General features: G+C 44.2%; 1 protein-coding gene across 2 annotated transcripts in view; it reads right to left on the reverse strand.

Moving 5' to 3' along the window:
* WDFY1 (WD repeat and FYVE domain containing 1) overlaps window positions 1-14520 on the reverse strand; it is a 43493-nt gene that overhangs the window by 19315 nt on the left and 9658 nt on the right. Inside the window, exons 2-4 of one of the 2 annotated variants that reach the window (XM_044241699.1) lie at window positions 8937-9004; window positions 3401-3474; window positions 137-191 (exon numbers count right to left, since the gene is read on the reverse strand). In XM_044241699.1, coding sequence (XP_044097634.1) covers window positions 137-191; window positions 3401-3474; window positions 8937-9004 — 197 coding nt within the window. The remainder of the gene's footprint in view (window positions 1-136; window positions 192-3400; window positions 3475-8936; window positions 9005-14520) is intronic. The other variant, XM_044241700.1, reaches the window with a different exon arrangement.

Here is a 14520-nt window from a genome sequence, read left to right on the forward strand (position 1 = left end):
TGACAGCATCCTCTATAATTGGGGGAAACACATCTACAAAGTTAATGTGAAAACCTAATTCTGATCACAAGAGACAGAGCTCTCGTTTTGTGTCTAACTATACGCATGTGTATGCAAGTATTTGTATTATAATTACCTGGGTAGGTCTTGATAAAGTTCATTTTATTAAAATCCTCAGAAACATGAAATTCCTAAAAGTAAACATATGCAGTAAGAACACAGTTACGGTTTTAAACACAAGAACTTAACTTTCAAAACAAAGTAAAATCTAAGACTAGCTATCACCAGAGTAGGGACTCAAGATTAGCTGTAACAGAATAATAGGGAATTGCTTCCTTCTTCAGACCTGTCCTCAGGCCATGATCTCTGTTGGGGGCCAGACCGAAGAAAGGTGTTGCCCATCAGCATGGCGTTTTCATTCAGTTCTTCCTCCACAAGTGCAAGCTTTGTGGTCCCTCTCCCTCTACTGCAAAGGAGGCATCTTGCTAATTCTGCTCTCTTGGCTACACTGAGTATTCCCAGGATGACACACATGAAGCAAAACTGCAAAGGTCCGTTAAGAGAATTCTCAGCTGCAGTGAAAATAAGGCATTGGGAACCTCAGCAACGTAAGGGGGAAATTATACACATGCCATAGAGAACACACACAAAAAAGGGAAATTCAGAGACTGTGAGTGGCTTGCTTCTTTTAATATTCTTGTATTTTTCAAATACAAGTATTTGGCAATAAAGTATGTAATACTTTATAAGTAGGAAAAAATAAAAGTATATGCTTTTTTAATGAAAAAATCAGCTTCAACGTAAAACCAAGAAGACAAAACTCTAAAGAAAAAACACTAAGAATTCTATTGATCAATGTTAACTGAAAAGTTCTTAAGACGCTAAGGAACATGGGCATTAGGAACTGTTATACACACACACACACACACACAGGAATACTGATTCCTTGCTCTCCATCTTGATATTGCGAAGTACAAAAATGTGTAAGTATATGTAAGTATGTGTATATGTATGCATTAATATATACAGTATATTGTGTGTGTACATTTACACAGATATATACATACATACACACTGGGGACAGTATGAATGTATTATTATATAGATCATTGTACATTTGTACTGATCTGTATTGGGTGGAAAATCGATAGATCAATTGTTAACAAATGATCACACTGGGTTCGCACTGCCCCTTTGCACTGAACAGCTGTGAGTTTTTATACGCTGTTCTACAATCACAGAGTCTACCCTTGAACTGGGAGCGACAAAAAGCATCCCTAGAGAGACAAAGTGCAACCATTGGAGAAACTATTTGTGCTTTATGGTTTCTGGTTATAAACGTGTCTGCACACCACCATGATATACCTATAAAACTTCCAGAAGGAGGAATCCGCGAACACTGACATCTACTCCTACTACGGTATTCATAGCAGTCCCCAGCTGATGGCAAAGACCTGGGAGAGCCCAACCCTGCCGCCCTCGCCATCTGCCTACTGCTGAGTGAACTGCTTGGGCAGAGAGCCCATCCTTTCCACTGGCTTTTTCCTTCCTGGCCCTTAAACACACACTCAAGGCTTCTTAGCCTTTAACTCTAGAAACAAAACAAGTAGACACAACAAAACACTTTTAGAAGTTCTACGGCTTTCCTCTGATCCTTCTCTAAAAATCAGCCCACACTGATGACCCACCATGGCACACGGCATACGGCACGGAAAGGGCTTCCCTTGCTCAGCACCAGCTGCTAACTGCTGCTTCCCAAGGTCATTTTCCAGGCCTGACCTCATCCTCTCCCCACTGCACCTGGCTCTGTGACTCACCCCTGCATGAAAATCAGTCTCTCTGGCTTCCACGGTCACAGTGTCCTGGCTGGCTCTCCTCCCACTTTGCCCCTTCTGCCTGTCTCCCTCATGGGCTCCCGGTCTCTGAATTTCCCTTAAATACTGGTATTCCCAGGGAATATGACCTTGACTCTGTGCTCTTCTCAGTCTACCTGCTCTCCCTAGTTGAGGCCAGTCACTGCTGTAGTTCCCACTGACACCTATGTCAGAGAACTCCCAACCCTACTCTCCAGACCAAACCCTGAGGTTTACATCGATGTACCCAACTATAGTACTCACCTCATCACTTTTCCCTCTACATCACATCTTTCCTGTCTTAGAGCGTAGCTGACTACTCACCACCATCATGCTGGCTAAAAATCTGGAAGCCACCTTCACCCCATTCTCTATAAAATACCCACATCCAACGAGACATCAAGTCTGCCACCCAGATAGCTGTCAAAGCCAACACCTCTTCTCCAGTGCTACCCCAGCATTTCAGTGTCACCCTGGGGTCCTGAAACAGACTCTTAACTGGGATGCCTCAGTTTCAGCCTTGTCCCCTCAGAATCCACACAGTGGCACAGAAAGCTCAAAAAACCAGAAACCCAACCATTCTATCCTCCCCTGCTTAATGCTCCTCAATGTCTCCCTCATGCAGGGACTCCCTACTGCACCTGACCCTAAGGCTCGCTTTTGAGAGAGGTGATGACCGCCAGCGGGCATGACCACCAGCCAGGCCCTGGCAGTCAGTTGTCTGAGGCTCCTCATCGCTTCCCCGTCTTTGTATGTATGCATGTATGTCCCACTGCCTTCCCCATTCCAGAGGCTGTCCCAAGCGCAGAGACTGGATAGCGATGTGGTTTAGGACCATCAGGATGATATACAAGACTGAACCCAGCTCAGGCCTCTACATAAACTTTTAAGACTCTGGTGAGTGGGGACAGAGATTTACTCATCTTGCAGCCACCCAAGACAAGCCTTGTACATAAGCAACCCTGCTCATTAAAACTGCCACCCAGCAATGTGGAGTGACCTGCCTCTTTTTTCGGTCTCATACGATTAGACCTACAAAATATCTATCAATCTAGACCTACAAAAATATCTATCAATCTATAATAAACTGAATTTTTAACTATCTGGTCCTTCGCCAGGGTTAGCTTGAGAAGCACTGCCTTAAAGAGTTATAGGAATTGTCGGCTGGATAACTAGTCACTGACCTTGTTCTCGTCCCCCTCCGTTGTTGCTTATACTTACACACACACACATACCCACACACACAAACACACCAGCACCCACAGGCTCTCCACTGTGCCTGCCCTGCTTCCCTGTAGTTCAAGGACAGGGCTGCTGCAGACCATATATTCAGTGTATGAAGGCTGAGTACCAAGCATTCTGAACTCCATGACTTGTGTAAAAATAAGTACAAATGAAAATTAATCCCTTTTTCGGCCTCATATCTATACTGAATTAAACATTTTGTTATGCCAAACAATCAGGCATTCACTGTTCTTTATTAAAAATGTCCACAGGCGTGAACACAGGGGGGTCAGTAGAACGAGAGCGCTCTGCAAGCGACCTACCATTACGGCTCCGTTGTCCTGACCCACAAACACCCGTCTGCTGTCGTGGTGGTAAGCCAGAGCAGAGCAAGGAGCTGCCGGAAAGACAGAGACCGTGTTACGAGCAAAGCTAGGCATTCTGAGTCATTGTTTAAAATACATTACTATATAATTTACATTTAAAACAAGAGGGTAAGACTGTTCTAGAGAAAATAATGATGTAAATGGAATATGTTATTCAAGTTCTTTCTGTTGTTTTAGTTTAAAATACCAATTCAAAAAATCTTCTACATTATTTTTCTGACTTTGAGGGCAGCAAGCCAGCATGAAGCTTCATCTGGTTGAAACTCCTACCTGGAGGCTGCAAGAGTTGGGGGGCCAGTGCTCAGAGTGAGGAACCTGTTACCCAAACTCAGCAGGCCAACCTGGCCCCATGCCGCCTTCCCCATAACAGAGTGGTTACAGAGAGGCTGGATCTGTGGAAAAGGGCTTCCCAGCACCAGAATTCCTATCTCACTGTACATGGGAGCAAGTGGGGCAAGCCACTTTGGGATTATGTGCGCTCTTAAAGGGTCAAGAAAGGCTCCCCTACAACCTCAGTGTGTAGGAAGTGAGGTGTACATGTGAGGTGTACATGTGAGGTGTACATGTAAGTATACACATGTTCTTTGTCCGCAGCAGTGTTAAGTGCCTGGGACAGCACCTGCTTCTTCCCACGTCCATATCCCCTTCCAGGTTCTACCTGTCTTTCTTCCAGAAAGCTTGGGCCAGAGAATGAGTTTCAGAAAGGAAAAACTCGACATCTCCTTCTGCTCAAAATCAGATTGAAGTGATTTGGAAAATGGAACATGTGGAAAAAGAAATATCTGGGTTCATTTCAGCCTAAAGAAGTTTAACTGACCACAGGAAAACCGCGAGGGAATACATACCGTGAAACAAACCTGAGTTTACTTTAAGGTAACACTTCTTATAAAAAAGTACAACAAAAAAAGGCTTGTAAGTGACATGACCACTTGAAAACAGGTTAAAGTTTTCTCTCTACAAAGGGCTGACATTTTCTACTGAAGGATGAAGGTAAACTACAATGCTCCACTGCACCTGGAGGCAAAAACACGGTGAGCTGCATGATCAGATCACGGGAAGAGACTTTTTTCAGGTGCATTCAGAGAACTACCCCACTGGGAGGGAGGAGCTGCAGCTGTCTGCACACGAAGCAATTACACGTGACTGAAGCCTGTACCCCTCACCCACCACACCGAAGCGGGAGCCTATAAAGAATCAGTGTCGGGCGCCTGGGTGGCTCAGTGGGTTAAGCCACTGCCTTCGGCTCAGGTCATGATCTCAGGGTCCTGGGATCGAGTCCCGCATCAGGCTTCTGCTTCAGGAAGCCTGCTTCCTCCTCTCTCTCTGCCTGCCTTTCTGCCTACTTGTGATCTCTCTGTCAAATAAATAAATAAAATCTTTAAAAAAAAAAAAAAAAAAAGAATCAGTGTCTGGGTGGCTCAGGAGGTTAAGCGTCCAACTCTTGATTTCAACTCAGGTCATGATCTCGGGTCATGAGATAAAGCCCCGTGGGGGACTCCACAATGGGTGTGGAGCCTGCTTAAGATTCTTTCTCTCCCTCTCCCTCTGCCTTTCTTTTTCTCTCTAAAAAAGAATGATCAAGTTTAAGAATTATAACCACAAAGGTGTAAGTATCTTTGTAAGTATCTTTGTCATAGAAAGTACTCTTTATTTTTATTTTTTTAAAAGATAAAAATAAAGATATTTTTTTAAAAGATTTTATTTATTTATTTGACAGAGCTCACAAGTAGGCAGAGAGAAAGGTGGGGGGAAGCAGGCTCCCCACTGAGCAGAGAACCCGATGTGGGACTCCATCCTAGGACCCTGGGATCATGTCCTGAGCCAAAGTCAGAGGCTTTAGCACACTAAGCCACCCAGGTGCCCCTAAAGTACTCTTTAATAACTATCATGAAAATATCTTTTGGGGGGGGCCTGGCTGGCTCAGTTGGTGAAGCGTCTGCCTTCGGCTCAAGTCATGATCCCAGGTTCCTGGGATTGAGCCCCGCATCGGGCTCCCTGCTCAGGGGGGAGCTGCTTCTCCCTCTGCCTCCACCTCTCTCTCTCTCTGATTCTCATGAATAAATAAATAAATTCTTTTAGAAAATAATAATAATAAAATTATTTTTGGCAAATAAACATGCATTGGTGATTTCTGATTCATTGTCACCATTTTGCTTACTTTTAGGTTGGTACAAAATCTTAATGCTTTAGTTTTAAGCTTCTCTTCAATTCTTTTTATGTCCAACCCTATAACAAACTATACATAAATATGTAATAGCCTCTTGTGTAAAATTTACAATGTGCTGAGTAGTTTTATGAGGCTAGAGAATTCTCACATTGTGGGGGGAAGAAAAAGCTTCCCTAATTTATGTGCTGTGTATCCAAAGATGTCCTGGCATTTTTCCCTAGAAGGGAAGCTTCTAATGAGATAAGTGGTATTCATTAAAAAAAAAATTAGATATTCATAGTTGTATAAACACACAAAACACACATCATCTTTCAAATCAGTGACCTTTTAAAAAAGCATCATTGCAATCCAAAATCATAAGCTTAAAATTCGAGTTTCATAAATAAAGGTTATTTCTGTTTTTTTGGAATACAGCCAGGCTCCTTCGTTTATGTACTGTTTATGGTTGCTTTCACGCTATGATGGCAGAGTTGAGTGGTTGCCAAAGAGGCTGTTTGGCCCACAACGTCTAGATATTTACAGGTCGACCCTTTTCTGGCAGGCAGCACAGTTCTGGACTCTGATGGGCATGGATGGAATTCCCACCACAAGCAACTGACTCAACCTCTGGCATCAGTTTCCTCACTCACCAAATGGTGAAAAAATCATCTACCTTGTAGAGCTGTGTGATTTCATAAAAATGGTATTATAAAAAATAGGCAGGAGTCATACAGTAGATGACAGAAACTAGGGGTTACCATTTTTTTTCAGCTAAAGCATATTCTGAAATTTATTTTTGTTATAAGAAGTAAAATTATGAAAAAACTCAATTGCACAGAGCAGTACACTAAGGATTGGCTTAATGATCATTCTGTTAGACCACAAGATAAAGGTGGACTGTCACTAAAATGTCCTCAACTGGATAATCTGCAGATAGTTTTTAGAACAGGTCACTTTGCATATTTTGAACTCATCTTCAATTAGAAGTCCCTGTAAAGCAGTCGCTCCTCATCATTCATTCACCCTGTTCTCTGCTGGAGGCGTTCGTACAGTCCCAGCAGTGATGCAGTTCCAGATGGAAGTGTAAGGCGCAGTAGGGAAGCATCTGGAAGCCATAAGCTGAATATGTTTAGGTGCAAACATATGGGAGTCGGCCACTCACAGAGACGCTATGCCTGTTCTTTCCAGTTGTTGCTGGTCCTTCCAGACACAGCATTCGGGGAGCTGCTTTGGCTGGCGGGGGCGGGGGAGCATTTAAACCAAGTTAGCAAGGGACGGCAACTGAGACAGCCAAAGCCATAAGCCCAAGACCTAAAAGCCAAGGAAGAGTGCACACTTCTGCTAAATTCGGAGACAGCAAGTACAAAGCTGTACGAACTCTCGGGGATAAATATAAACCGAGGAGGAAGTGAACTGAACATAGGACAAAATCCATCTCCGTCTCTATTCCAGGAAGCCTGAACTCCAAGGTCGAGGATGCAAGGACATGAAGCTATGCCCAAAATGCGAATTGCGGAGGAATGGAGGGGAAGGAGGAATAAGAGCAGCAGTGTTAACAAGACTGTTCACAAAGATGACAGAACATTCCCCAGCACTGGTAGCACTTCCTTTCCAGCTGTGAGATGCTTCCCCGGGCCGCTGAACGGAAGGGCTTTTCAGTCTGAGAGATGCTCTGCCCTGGTCCGAAACAATCAAACTCTGATTTGAAAGTCTGTCCAACGGGCTCTATGAGTGCACATACTGAGACGTAGGGTCATCGTCATTGAGAGTTAGCAAGGTCACGCAGCCGCAGTCCACGTGGACGTGGGCAGGAAGTGCTACTGCTTGGCACAGTAAGTTGTGATTGGGCTTTCAGGGGGTCTTCTCAGAGGGGCCATACTGTAGAATTCTGCATCTCCCTTTGCAACAGTTATCGTTACAGCAGCAGCCCACAAAGTCTTCACATTCGTGGCAGAATGACCAAGACAGAGGTGCGCAGCCTGCCCAAGTTGTCCCGGGAAGGCAGGAAAAATCAAACTCCTGATCGACTTCTGATTTTTTCTGATCGTGACCACAGGAGCCGAACAGTGCGCGCCCCGGGTCAGATGCAGGAAGGAGAGCGTGCCGGCTGAGAAAGGAGGGCTCCGAAGGACGACCCAGACGGACTCCTCGGAACTTGCTGAAGAACTGGCTGTTCTGTGTTTGTAACACACTCTACTGCCTCTGGAATGAACTCTTGAGAAAGCTGGGAACACTGTCCACAGTGTCTGCAAACAACGGCAAGAGCTCTTCCTCGGAGGATCTGACCACAGCCTTCAGAAGAACAAAGCATCAAGCAGGCCCCAAATCCTTTCTCTTCCTCAGGGGTCTTCTGAACACCGAAACCATTAACGGAGGAAAATTCCTCATTAAGGACCAACATCACACGGGGGAGTGAGCAGCGAAGATGCCTTCCATGTGGCCATTTGGGATAGCAGAACCCAACCCCAGAGTGGGCCCAGGGGCATCCAGGCCTCTGCCCAGGGCTTTCTTTCCAAGAAAGGAGGAAGAGAAGGAGGGGCAGGGATGGATGGCAAGGCTGCTCACATCCGCAGGAAGGGCTGGAACTTCGGTGTAATTTTATGTCACTGCCTCTCAGGGCTCTTTTAAAATCGCAGTGCAAAGGCTTTATCTTCTGTATTTATTTTGTGAACCTACTGAACTATTGAGAAAATTCTCCATGCAGAATGGATTATACTTCGGACACAATCTCTCAGTAGTACCCGGAAGTTTGTGAAAAGGGTGAGCAGAAGGCGGGTTATGAGGGCATGGGAGTACACAGCTCTTTTTTAGTGCCAGGCTCGGCCACTTCCAAGCACACAGTCATTCTGAACACAGGCTGGGAAAACAAAAACAAAGGAAAACCTGGGGGCGGTGAGGCACGCCCCTCCCCTGCCTCTCCTTGTTTTTCAGATTTGCTCAAGTCAGCTTTAGGTAAGCCTGCCAGACCTGACTTCCTTTGCAAAAGAAAAGGAGTCTTCCTGCAGCTTAGCACAGTCTGTTGGAGTCAGTTAGGCAACTAAGAAACCCATTTTGAAATCTCGTAGAACTTTTTTAAAAAAATATTTTATTCATTTATTTATTTTTGTTGGGGGGTGCAGGAGAGCAGAAGGGAATCTCAAGCAGACTCCCTGCTGAGCAGATCTCACAACCCCGATATAAAGACCTGAGCCGAAATCAAAAGTCAGATGCTTAACTGACAGCCACTCAGGCGCCCTCTAGTAGCACTTTTTAATCAAGCACTTTGAACTCTGCATCACCAAAGGCATTAGACATACTCCCCGCGAGTGGAACGGTTCTCCTACTCACAGGCCATGGTGTGGTAAATGCTGGGCCAGTACTGACCACTGTCTCTTTTCAGCCATACTCGGATGGTTCTGTAGAGAAAAGAATGGAAGAGCAGTCTTTAGCAACTTCATCCTATTTGTGCTCCAGGGAAATATAATTATTTACTTTACTTTCAATCCTGTTTCTCAACTGACCTTATAACATCAATCAGTTGGACAAATTAGGGAAATACAGTAGCACCCGCAAGTACAGCACACAGTACCTTATATACAAACCGTGCACACACGCACATCACACACACACACACACCCCATATCTAGCTACACATCTATGACCATATATGGCAAGTTACATGGCAGCGATGAGTCAGAATTTCAAGTAATTAAATAATATGGAAAATCTTATTATATAAAAATATACGATGAAAACTGCTGCTTTTCTTAGTAAAAAACAAACTATGCGAACTTGGTCGCCAGCCATCTGAGCCAAATGAGGGGAGCAGAAGACATAAACAGAAAGAGAACGCTTCTGGAGAACCGGGAGTGAAGTGCAGAGCCCATACTGCTGCTGGTTCCCAATAATTCCTGGTCTGCCTGCCCCGGGGGAGGAAGTCATCCCACGCCAGGCCTCTGGGCCTCTCCTTCCATCAGAACCCGCACAGGGAGATGAGGAAATCCTGCACACAGGCAGGAAAATGACAAATGACCAAAATAGCCTAAGTTTAATATTCTGGCTTATCATGTCAGAAGAACAATAAGGAACACGAGGGCTCTTCCCACTCCACTCGCAGAAGCTCCTCAAAGCTCCAGGTCCCTTCCTCTTCCCAGTGCCGGGGACGCTCACTGCCTCTCCCCACACAGGTTCACTCTGCTTCTGTGCTGGGTCCCACCCATCCCAAGGCCCCCGACTATTAGCTCCGTCACAACCACGCTAGGATTTCTAAGAGCAACGCAGATTCTCTTACACAGTTGGCACTGATTAAATGTCCGCACCTTAAGTTAAAATACGTAAGTCTAAATGTTGACACGATCTGTCTTCATTTTGTTTGGAATTCAAGACAAGTGTGACTAGTCCATGAGGATAAAAATCAGAATGGTGTTGCTTCTAGGGGAGGAAGACAAAAGGGAATTGCAGCAACTTTCGGAGTAATGCTAAGGGCTCTGGGGAGTTGGTTTCATGAGTACATGCTTTGTCAGGACTGACCCAACTACAGTTCAGATCTATACAGATTACTGTATATAATTAGATTGCAATAAAGACTAGATGTTGACCTTCATTCATCCAAATAAATACAAGGACCTAGTAGCAGAGTGGGCAAATGACTACTTTGTATATGAACTGGATACAGGCGTCAGCGTAGGAGAAGCCTTGTGTACAACACGCCATCTTCCAGCCACTGCTGATTGGTCACAATGGAACCTTTACCAACTTTCTCCACATCCCACCCCTGGTCACAACTGGCTAGACCAGAAATGGGGCGTCTGATCCTAGCTGGTCCAATCAGCTCCTCCCTGGGGAAACTGGGAACAGGGACAGAGAAAAATAGATCAGTATCTCTGATAGTTGAAACGACTGTTTCTGGTCACATACTGTTTTCTAATTTGGATGCAGAACGCTGCACATCAGAAAAAGGGAAAGAATGAAGTCAACCTATTAAAAGAAGCAGAAGCAATCTGAAGAGGGTCCAGGTAAAAGGCCCTCATGCCCTAGACTGAGCTATTTCCCTAGTGTGCTGTTCTTTGAGGCAGATGCCGCAGCATTCTTACCAGAAACACTCTCAATAGCTTAAGTCAGCCTAAGTTACTTCTGCTGTTGGCAATCAAGCAAATATTAATACAGGACATCTATCTGATGACACCAAGAATACCAAACCCAGTTTCTTCAGTTGAGCACCATTAAACAAGCTCCTATGTGTTGAGGTTCACAAGGCAGGATAACCAGGCAGACTTTCTTTCAAGGTACCTGTATTGTGACAGTAAGTTCTAAAAGTCTAAGTTCATATGCAAAATTAAACGAGAGATAAGAATAAAGCATATAGGAAGGGACCTTTAATTTTCGTAGTTTGTAATTCCATATCCTCACAAACACACAGGCAGCTCAAAGGAGGACTCAGTGGCACATGCTCTCTTCCTCATGGAAGAAGAGCAAAACTCAGTAGCAGAGAAGCTGACCGTGAGAGCGAAACCCTAAAGGTCACCTCTGCCATCCAGTCACCTAACCTCGAAAAGTCCAATTTTTATTTCATGAAGTTTAAAATGATATATAAAATAGCCCAAGGTCAACATAGAAACTACCCAGACACCAGCATCTTGGGAACACAGTATTACTTCCTTTGGAGGACAAACATTAGTACTACAATTTAGTCTGCGTCCAGCTGACACACCAGAAACTGGCAAGGCTTAAATTATCTCACATGATGTTTCGTTTGAAAATCGATTACACCCGGGCTGAGAGAAGACCATCTTTGCTTGAGAATCAAGTTCCAAAACTGGCACCTGACCTTGATAGTCCGCTCTACCTCTCCATATTCACATCTTTTACTTGGAATTCTGTCCCGTCTCTTTTCAAGCCCCGCTCTTTCCCCTCCTTCCACAACAATGCTAAAATCTCCCATTTCTAAGACTAAATCAAAACAATGTTAAGTTTAACACCTAACACTCCAGTATTCTACCCAGAACCAACGTATTAAACAAAGTTGTATAATTTCTACTAAATAATATAAGAATTTGTTTTGTATTGTGTTTAGAATGTCTCTTGATTGGGTAATAAATGGTTGTAATAGGCTTAAGTTGGGCTGCTTATTAAAAAAAATCAACAAATTCGAAAGACAAAAAAAAATTACTATTCAGTAAACCGGAAGTAAAAATCTAAGTAGAGAGCAACACAATAATACAGTTTAGTAACATTTACAGGACAAAACTATTAAAAACTCTAGTATGTTATTAATAGACTATATAATCACCAAGTATCAAGATCAGATTGTTTTATTTCTATTAAAAACCACAGTATTTTCTGCCTAGCTGAATGTCTAAGCCAGTCTCTCTGAGTTAAATTAAAATATAACAGCTTAACTTTTCCTTTAATATTTTGACAAGTTTACACCCACTCACCTAAACTCGTTTTTTATGCTTTGCTTGCTGCTTATTTTAGCCATTTTTTTAATGGATGGGTTTTCTTTGAGATTCTAAGACCATGCCAGTCTGAAAAAAAAGTCTTTCCTTAAAACCAAAACCTTAGAAACATGTTCACCTTTGCCAGGCTCTATTTTTAAGTTATTTTAAAACAATAATCTGATAGTTTTCCAAAGGTACTTAGAAGGGAAATGTGTCATTTCTTTCAGAGCCTACATAAAATTTTTCCAGAGGTCTCCATGCTACTGTTACCTACACTGATCTCCTGTGCCCTCCTTGTTAGAGATCCTTGGGCTTACATGTAGCTGCAGTATTTTCCAAGGGTAGGTGAGAAAAGCTGTTTCTATGTAAGCCAGTAATGTGATACATGTATGATCACGCTGGATGCCCACCGCGACCATCACTTCATCTGTCTGTCATTCTTCAGCTAGGTGGATGATCTGCTTGTTTTCCAGATAAAGGAGAAGCCAAAGCTGGATGGTAAATTTTTATTTTAAGTATTTCTGACTGAAATGTGTTTAAAATGTATCGCCATGGAGGGCTAAGCAAATGAACAAGTGAAAACAGTAACAGAAATGCCATTTCTAGGGCTCTCATAATTTTCTACCAGTGCTGTAAATCAGAACTCACTCTTCGGCCAGAATTTGTTCCATATACTGAGAAAAACGTTCCCTGCCTAATACGGCTGCTACCACTCCTACTAATAGTAATGGCAACAGAAAGTGATTTAGGAATTCCACGCTTGGCAAGTGAGTCTGAAGAAATTATTTAATAGGAAAAAAAGAATCACACATTACTAAAAAGTTCCTATGAGCATCATTCCAAGGAGTAAAAACTGGGGAAAAATGTTAAATAATGAAATGGATTAATGTCATATTAATTCAACAGTTGACATAACCATTACAAATAGTTCTGAAAATCATGAGTTCAGATAAGCTACTGAATTAGTATGCTTACGCAGTCATTAAAAATAGCTGCGAAGGGGCACCTGGGTGGCTCAGTGGGTTAAAGCCTCTTCCTTCAGCTCAGGTCATGATCTCAGGGTCCTGGGATGGAGCCCTGCATCGGGCTCTCTGCTCAGCGGGAAGCCTGCTTCCTCCTCTCTCTCTGCCTGCCTCTCTGCCTACTTGTGATTTCTGTCTGTCAAATAAATAAAATCTTTAAAAAAAATAGTTGCAAAGACTATGAAGCCATGAGAAAATGTTTATGAAATGTTCATTTTTTTGTAAAAAAAAAAAAAGGGCATAATGTAAAATGGTATATCTAACTGTTGTAATTAGGCTGGGAACACGCCTGTGAAGCAGCCGATTGAGGCCTTTGGCTCCCTTTCGGGGAGAGGGGGAGGTCCTGGGGCCCTGAGACTCGGAGAACTCCAGGGTCCCCAACTTCTACTTGGTAAGCAGAAGAACAAGCCAACTATTAAACAACTCTTCACCAGCCCTCAGGCACTCAAGGATGTTATCTGTTCAACTTCAAGGCAGCTATCTAAATGTGAAGACTGGGGACCCCTGGGGTGGATCAGCCGGTTAAGCGTCTGCCTTCAGCTCTGGTCTTGATCCCAGGATTCTGGGATCAAGCCCCGAGTCAGGATCCCAGGTCAGCAGAGAGTCTGCTTCTCCCTCTGCCCCTCACCTCACTTGTGCTCTCTCTCTTTTAAGTAAATAAAATTTTAAAAATCAATCAATCAATAAACGTGAAGACTGTGCACTCCCTACGAATGCATCTGTTAAATTACTCCCAGCAGGAGCTAACAAGGCTGAGGAATGACACAGGCCTCAGACTGATGCTCCAGGGCGAGCGCAGGCTCTAGAATCCCAGGCATCTCCAAGCAGGCTGCAGCCACTCCTCTTCAGTAAGGCAGAGCCTAAGAGGTTCTGGTCGTCCCTCCCTGACAGTTCTTCTCTGAGGCAGATTCTGTCTTCAAGAGACACTCCTGCCACGGGTGAGGCCTTGAAGTCTGGAGCTTGTCGCTCCAGAGTCTAGTCAGGGAACTGATGCCTGGAGGAGGTCCTTGCAGAGGGCCACACACGCCCAGAGCTAAAAAGGAGACATGGAGGGGCGCCTGGGTGGCTCAGTGGGTTAAGCCGCTGCCTTCGGCTCAGGTCATGGTCCCAGGGTCCTGGGATCGAGCACCACATCGGGCTCTCTGCTCAGCAGGGAGCCTGCTTCCCCCTCTCTCTCTGCCTCTCTGCCTACTTGTGATCTCTGTCTGTTAAAAAAAAAAAAAAAAAAAAGAAGGAGACATGGACCCATGGACTGGGACTCAAGGACTAGAAGTGCTATGTGGACACAACCTTGAGAATGTCACCCCCCCCCCAGGAGAAGTGAGCAAGGGGCACAGCTGGGTGAAGGAATCAGACGCAGAAAGGCAGGAAAGTGAAGACCCCAAAAGACTCAGGGCCACAAGGCCTGAAAGACACAAGGCAATACACCGTGCCTCGTGATAAACGTGCCCCTGCTTGACTTCTTCTAAG

The sequence above is a fragment of the Neovison vison genome, chromosome 3 (assembly GCF_020171115.1).
Source record: "Neovison vison isolate M4711 chromosome 3, ASM_NN_V1, whole genome shotgun sequence".
Taxonomy (NCBI): domain Eukaryota; kingdom Metazoa; phylum Chordata; class Mammalia; order Carnivora; family Mustelidae; genus Neogale; species Neogale vison.